This window comes from Panthera uncia, chromosome E1, assembly GCF_023721935.1.
Source record: "Panthera uncia isolate 11264 chromosome E1, Puncia_PCG_1.0, whole genome shotgun sequence".
In the NCBI taxonomy this organism is placed as follows: Eukaryota; Metazoa; Chordata; class Mammalia; order Carnivora; family Felidae; genus Panthera; species Panthera uncia.
Genome location: NC_064814.1, coordinates 60370636 through 60378537, shown reverse-complemented (window position 1 = coordinate 60378537; position 7902 = coordinate 60370636). Strand labels below are relative to the sequence as shown.

The 7902-nt window shown below is 48.2% G+C and overlaps 1 protein-coding gene across 1 annotated transcript in view; it reads left to right on the top strand.

The window, feature by feature from the left end:
• The first annotated feature begins 471 nt into the window (after window positions 1–471).
• ADCY9 (adenylate cyclase 9) overlaps window positions 472–7902 on the top strand; it is a 28008-nt gene continuing 20577 nt past the window's right edge. Inside the window, exons 1-6 of the mRNA XM_049635392.1 lie at window positions 472–565; window positions 1723–1729; window positions 1820–1895; window positions 2349–2567; window positions 3448–3552; window positions 4484–4701. Coding sequence (XP_049491349.1) covers window positions 472–565; window positions 1723–1729; window positions 1820–1895; window positions 2349–2567; window positions 3448–3552; window positions 4484–4701 — 719 coding nt within the window. The remainder of the gene's footprint in view (window positions 566–1722; window positions 1730–1819; window positions 1896–2348; window positions 2568–3447; window positions 3553–4483; window positions 4702–7902) is intronic.

Genomic DNA, 7902 nt, shown 5'->3' with positions numbered 1-7902 from the left:
TTGCCTCCCAAGGTGATAAGGTACCCCAGAGAGTTCCCTGAAGTCCGAAATGCTCTTCCTAGTGAGGACTTCTCCGTAGGAGGAGAGCCGGGTGTTTAACGGGTGGGGAAACATCTCAGAGGTGTCTTGTGTGCTTCGCAAAAATCAGTTTAAGAGATGTTTTCACCCAGATGAACACGAAGCAGGAAAATAGTTAAAGGTTCTGTGGGTGGTGGAGAGGGAGACAAGCCCACCTTCTGTGGCCTGCGGGGGGGCTCCCTGGTGCAGAGGGGATCCTCACCACACAGCAGAAGGGAGTATTCGGTTGTGAGGCAGTCTCCATCAGTGCACAGACTTCACTAAGGCTTTTTGTTTCATTTGTTTTGAAGATTTAATCAGTAAAATTGTCCCCCAAAAGCGAAGTAGATGAGGAAGAAATAGAAGGACAAAGAGCCACATTTTCAAAGCGCAGTGAAAGGATCCTCTGGATCCATGTACTGCAAGTTCCTGGGGCTGCTGGTTCTGCCGCCCGCTCCTAGGGCCTACACTGCCTGCACGAAGCTGCTGGGGGGATGCAGAGGGACTAGTGAGCACTGTTCAGGCCACTGGGAGTCCCGGCCACAGGGCCTGCTCTCTGCTGCTTGACGTGTGACTCTGACAAGCCCCTGAACCTCCCAGAGCACAGTCTCTAGAGCATGATGACCATTATGTCTGCACCTTTGCTCCCGGAGGTTCTTTTGTGGGCCGGCCACCTGACCTCACCTTTGTATTAGAACATTTTATTACGGGAGGGAACAGGCCCCGTGGCCTCTCTCTGTCACAGAGATGTAGACTTGGGTTGCCCAGTTGTCCCAGGCTCCTGAGATCAGCCAATCCCCCTGGACACTCCTGGTCTCCACGGGCTTCTTCCAGCCCCTTCGCAGTCACCCTTCAGAGAGAGGGTGTGTGCCTGCGAAGCGTACCCAGGGACTCCTTCACAGAGGGTGTGTGCCCTCTGGTGTCCAGTAGGTTTGATAGTCACTGTTGCATATTTGTGGCTCTGAGTGCTTAAAACATCTTTCATGTGTGACGCCAGCGTGCCATGGGCAATGTCTGAGAAGCACAGGGCCTGTTTTTAAAGTACATGTTCTGTGCTTGAGGAGAGAAAAGTACTCAGGAACAAACGATGCCAAGAGATAATGAGGTTGGCTGCTCTGTCTGTGACAGGGACATTAAAGGACCAGATGTGCTGTCTTTAGAACCCGAGGTTTTACTGTTAAGGACCAGCATTTGCTGAGTGCTCACTGACGCTGCAGGCACAGCCCAGTGTGGTGAGCACATGTGCGCTCCCGCTCGCTCGTGCACAGTCCTCCCACGGGGCCGGGACGGGGCTCCCTCGTCCTGCTCAACTCTATTCTGGGAGGTCAGTAGCGGGAGATACAGTCCTGTTTCAGAAAGGAGGAAACAGGCCAGGGAGTCTCGTACCTATCATGTGTTAGAACCAGGATTTGGTCCATGATACGGCCTCTGATCACTGTGTTACACACCAGTAATCACTATAGTAACTTCTAGAAGCTAGCTAGAACTACTGTTGTTATGCTACCTCTCTAGCCTTGAAGTTTAAAAAGTGGCCAGAGAAGTAGCTGTTACTCTTTCACTGTGTCTTCAAGAGGTTAGGGAAAGCCCCAGACCCTCAGGGTATGACCCAGCTTAGAGTCTCTCTGACCGTCCCCTGCACCGGATTGTACCCCCCTCTCCCCCTAGGCTGCCAGTTGGCCTTTGCAAAACCAGTGTGGCCCTAAAGGAGCAGCCACCACTGCCGCTACCAGAGCCACTTACTCCCACCCTCGCCCCACCACAGGACACCCTCGGGAATCCTGCCGGGCCTGTCGGAGGCCTGCTGCTTTGGTGTATATGTCGCCACTTTGCAAATGAATGTGAGTGTTCATACTTGTACATTGCATCAGATTCCCAGATGACACAACTCTTTAGAATCTTTATTTCTTTTATTTAAACAGTAGAGGCCTGAAATCTAACTTCAGATGTGATGTAAGTCATATCCTTGCCCTTGGACCCTAAATGATACTTACTTAATTTATTTATTTAGTTTAGTTTAGTTATTTTGAGAGAGAGAGAGAGAGTGAGTGTGCAGAGAGAATCACAAGCAGTCTCCGTGCTGTCAACACGTGAACCATGAGATCATGATCTCAGTAGGATGCTTAACCGACTGAGCCACCCAGGTGCCCCTAAATGATACTTATCTTAACTTTCTAAAATAACGTCTAGCCTTCCATAATGCATTCCAGTGTTTAACGGTGCTTAGTATGCTAGAAATTGTTCTAGAGTGCCGCTAGATCTGTCCTGCTGCCATTCGTCTTCTCCACCCGCAGCCGTTAGTCGCTGTCTTGGTGGCGGCTGCCGGCACGCAGGATCACGTCCATAGTAAGAGTAAGTCGGTGCAGCATGCACTGAGCGCCGGGAGCAAGGCCACGAGTCGCCATCTTCCTCGCTTAGTTCTTCCCACACGTCTGCAGCAGCCATCCCCACTCCTGTGTGTAGGTGAGAGGACTGAGGTCCGCAGTCTGAACAGGGAGCTCCACGCCCTGGCTGTGAGAGGCAAAGCCTGCCCTTTCTACTCCGCCTGTCCCTGCTGAGCCTCCGCCTGTCTTTTCTGGGTCAGCTAATTGCTCAAGCTTCGGAGAATTCCTGCGTCTGTAAACATGTCCCTCTGACTTTTCAGCCTGTTGTATACAAACAGCTCACCGTCACACACAGCCTGAGAAACTTGTGTAGGCTAGTGGCCGGTTTGTTGGCTTAATAACAGATTTATCGAGATCTAATTTACACTCACACAAAATGTACCCTTTTAAAGTAGACGATTTGGTGGGTTTCAGTATACTTGCAGGATTGTACAGCCGTCACCACAGTCCATTTTAGAACATTTTCATCACCTCCCAAAAGAAACTCCACATCCTTTAGCTCTCTCCCCATTCCTTCATCCCCTCATCCACTGATCTCCTTACTATCTCTATGAACTTGCCTTCTCTGGACATTGTATATACATGGAATCATGTAATAATGTTGTCCTTTGTGTCCGGCCCGTGTCACCTATCAGTGTTTTGAAGGCTCATCCATGTTGTAGCACGTGTCAGGGTTTCATTCCTTTTGATGGCTGAATGCTCTTCCATCCTGTGGATGTTCCACACTTTGCTGATCCTTTCATCCATTGATGGACATTTGAGTTGTTTCTACTTTTTGGCTGTTACGGATAGCGCTGCCCTGAGTGTTCACGTACCAGTCTGTGTGGTCGTGTTTCCGTTTTTCACTTCGCCAGTTTGTTTTTAATTCATGCTCAAGTGGCTCAGTAAGCCTTCCACTTGGTTAAAACCATTCGGCGCCACAACCAATTGCACCTGATAGACTTGATCGGATTACGGGTTGTGGCTGTGCTTTCTGGGTGTGTTCCTACGGCATGTGTTTTTCTTGTAGACCTGCCCTTCGTGCGGAATCACGTTCGTCCCCAAATCGGAAGCTGGTGCAGAAGGAGGAGCGGTCCAAAACGGCTGTCAAGAGGAGCATAAAAACAGCACCAAGGTAACAAGCTCATGGCTGTTCTTTCCGTCAGCTCCTCTCCCGGTGCATCCACCCTTGGTGACATTCCTGTCTTGTCGGCTTCTCACTTCTGAGAATAATTCCCCGTGGGCGACACCATCCCATACCTTCTCGTCCTTTGGGTTTTGACTAGACCAGTAAGATCGGGTTGGAGAGTCAGGACTCACCCTCGTGAAGTGGAGTAATCACATGCCTGCCTTCGCAGGCACTCAGAGCTTCAAGATGCGGACTGCTGTAGCCAGGGAAGGTCTGTGGGGCCAGAGCACGGGGCAGAACGTGCACATGCAGCGACACGAGGGGGCTCTGCAGGAGCAGAGATGTGTCGTGAAGAGAGGCTTGGGGTCAGGGCTGGCAGCAAGGACACTGCCACTGAAGTCTCACCCAGAGACAGAGTCAGGACCGCAGAGGAAGGGAGGACAAGCACCAAACCGGGAGCCCTTTGAATACAGCTTATAAAGGCTGACTCTCCCGGGAGGCCTGCGTCTGTTATCCTCCGCCCTCCCTCTGATCGATCCCCGTACCGTACCGTATCCACCGCCCCAGCCCCCCCCCCCCCCCCCCCCCCCCCCCCCCCGCCGCTTCCCCCACAGCCCTCTGCAATGCCGATTCTGTGGTTGGCAAGCTCCGAGAGCCTCAACTCTTCCTTGGCCTTCTCTCCACCTCCTTACTGGTCCTTCCCACGATGTCACCTTCCTGGCTGCCTCGACCCCTGGAGGTGCAATTTGACAAAATAGCAGGGGTGGGGAGAAGCGGGTGGGTGGAGAGGTCGAGCGTCAGATCAGAACAGAGGTGTGAGGGTGCTGGTCAGTCGTGCGGCAGGGCTGGTGTGGTGGAGGCCGGGATGGAATAACACTGTGACATGCCTGCACTTCAGCCTCTGTGTCTGCCTCCCACTCCCCTTGTCTTGAGGCAGGCTCCTGGAGCTCCTAATTCCAAAACTCAAAATGGACTTCTGAGTCCTCCCCATGAGGAGAGGCTCACCAACAGTCAGACCTCCCTGTGTGAGATCTTACAGGAAAAGGGAAGGTGGGCAGGAGTGAGCTTGGACCAGTCAGCTCTCCTTCCGCTGAGATTCAAGAACATCCGGGAGAAAACAGACGCCCATTTTGTTGATGTTATCAAAGAAGACAGGTAAGCATCAGCCATTTCCCAGTGAAAGTGAAGGTTTGCAGGTTTGTAGGTAGAGGTCTCTCCCTTTTTCTGAATTTGCTGATCCCCATGTGTTTGCCCTCCACTGTCACTAATTTACTTTATTTTGAAGTAATTTGAAACTTGCGGAAAAGTTGCATGGATAATACAAAGAATTCTCGTTCTACTCTTTGCCCAACTTACCAACTTGTAACATTTTACTATGTTTGTTTTATTCTCTCTCTCCTTCTTTATCTCTCTATGAAATTTATGTTTTATTTTTTTTGGAACCATTTGATAGTAAGTTGGATACATCATGCCCTTTGTCCCTAAATTGTGTATTTCCTAAATACAAAGATGTCCTTTTACATAACCATGGTTCCTAAATTCAGGAAATTTAGCACAGATGGAATATTTTATCTAATCTACAGTTCATATTCCAGTTTGGCCAGAAATTTTGGCCACAGATATGATGTGTCCTTCTCAGGTTCCCTATCCAGAGGCACACGGCGCCCTTTGTCTTCCATCAATGGTAGGGATTCTGAGTACCCAGGCCGGTGCTGTTGACTTCTCCAGTCTGTAGTTATTGTCTCCTCGAGACAATTAAGTGGGACTTGAAGACCACACACGTACTCCATTCCTCATCAGACTGCCCTAGATTCCATCTCCATTGATGGTTCTTGCCTGGAACGGTCTTTGCTCTGGTGGTGCAAAGTGTCAGTTTTCCTACCTCGGCACCAACCGCACACTTCTCATTAGGCCCTTGGCCTACCGTAAGGAAGAAGAGCCCCTCCTTACTTACTACTTTTTGCATCCATCTGTTGCCAGCCTGGACTCAGGGAGTCCTCTTGGATTTCATAGGATGCAGTCTCACCACTGGCCTTTTTATGTGTGATGCTCCAGTTGTCCTGAATCTGCCAGGCAGAGCGCCCCTCGGGCTGGGCCCCATGTCCTTTTGACACCCCCCTATCCTTTGTTTTTCAAAGTTTCGGGCACCCTTTTCTAGCACAACAGGATATTCCAGGCCCATTTTATATCTCCTCTGACCCTGCTCAAGAATCGGCTATTTCTCCGAAGAGCCTCGCCTCCTTTCAGTGAAGAATGGTATTCAGATATGTTAGTTGTTAATGTCTGATTAATGTCCTTGTAGCCAAAGACATACTCTGTGATTTCAGTCCTTTTACATTTATTGATACTTGTTTTATGGTCTCACATGGGTCTCTTTTGGTGAATATACCACGTGCACTTGAAAAGAATATGTTCTGCATTTTTAGGATGTTATGACCCATAAACACAAGTAGGTCCCAGAGGTTGGCAGTATTAGATCCTCTGTGTTTTACTTTTTGTCTATTATTCTATCATTGTGAAGAGAGGGATTTTTAAATCTGTCACCGTGACTGTGGAATTGTTGGTGTTTCTTTTTAGTCCTGACAGTATATGTTTCAAGTATTTTCAAGCTCTTTTTGTTTTAGGTATATACACATGTATGAGTGTTATAAATTCCTGGTGAATTGGTCCTTTTGTCATTTTGAAGTGTCCCTCTTTATCCCTGGTAATACTCTGTCTTAAAAACCACTTTATCTGATACTAGTGTAGTAACTCTAGCCTTCTTGTTCTTACTGTTTGCCTTGTATATCAGTTTCCATAAAAAAATTTCAACCTCTGTCTTTATATTTGAAGTGTGTCTCTTGTGGGTCTTACTTTTTTTAAATCATTCTAAAAATCTCTGCCCCTTAATTCCATTTTAATATATTTACTGGCTTTTTAGCCATACTTCTTTGCATTATTTTGTTTTACTTTTTGGTGGTTGCCTTAGAACTTACAGATAAGCATCCTTGAATTTTTATAGTCTTCTTATGGTTAATGTTGTATCATTTCACTTTATGTTTTTTTTTAAGTTTACTTATTTATGTAACTAATCTCTATACCCAGTGTGGACCCCAAACTCATGACCCCAAGATCAAGATTCACATGCTCTTCCAACTGAGCCAGCCAGGTTCTGCTGTATCATTTCACTTAACATGTAGACATCCTATAGCTGTATAGATACATTCTTCTCTTCCAACCCCTTATGCTGTAGTTTTTACACGTGTTACATTTACATGCATTATAACCCCAGCCTCTAGTGCCATTCTCTTGGTAATCTCACATTGGTCTCCACTGATGACTTTTCTGTTGAGTTGGATCATATTTTCCTGTTTCTTTGCATGTTGTGTAATTTTAGATTGTGTCGTGCTCAGAAAATCTGGATTCTGTTGTATTACTCTGAAGAGTCTCAATTTTTTCTCTTTCTTTCTTTCTTTCCCCCTTCCCTCCCCTTCCCTCTCCTTCCTCCCTCCCTCCCTCCCTCCCTCCCTCCCTCCCTCCCTTCCTCCCTCCCTCCCTTTCTTCTTCCCTTCCCTCCCTCTCTTCCTTCCTTCCCTCCCTCCCTCCCTCCCTCCCTCCTTCCCTTCCTCCTTCCCTCCCTTCCTTTTTCCCTCCCTCCCTTCCTTCCTTCCTCCCTCCTTTCTTCCCTCACTTCCTCCCTCCTTTCCCCCCTCTCTCTCTTTCCCCCTTCCCCCCCTCACTTCCTTCTTTCCTTCCTCAGGCAGTTCACTTCCCTAAACTCAGACACCAAACGTTGCCTCCCCTAGGGTAGGCAGTTGCTCTTTTTTTTTTCCAGCCTGAATCAGGCTGCTCAGAGTCTGCTGTGCATGTGCACACCTCAAGCGTCAGCCAGAGACTTGAGCAGAGCTTATATGGTGAATGTGGGGGTGCCCCTTCTCTATTTTTTTTCCTCTGGGATTTTCAACCCCATTTTCTCAACCATGAGCCCCCAAACATTGTTTCCTGATTTTCCAAGACAGCGAGATTGTGGCTTTTCTATCTGAGTTTTAGCCATCCTGCATGTGTTGCTGACTAATGGCGGTCTTCAGGCCAAAAAAAAAAAAAAAAGGGAAATTAAGCTGGTGCTGTTCTCTTCTTCCAAGTCTGACTCTCCTCCATCTTCTGTCTGCTTTGGTTAGTCTGTACTGCCTTCCAGGAGTAATTTTTATAATCTTGTCCAGGGTTTATTGTTATCTGAGAGGGGATTGGTCCAAAAGGAGCTAATCTCTGTTCCCAGAAATGGAACTTCCCAGTATTAATTTCAGAGGAACAGCACGGCTTCTGGCTGTGTGGATCCTGTCCCTTGACTGCTAACTGTGGCCGTTGCACATCGTCCTT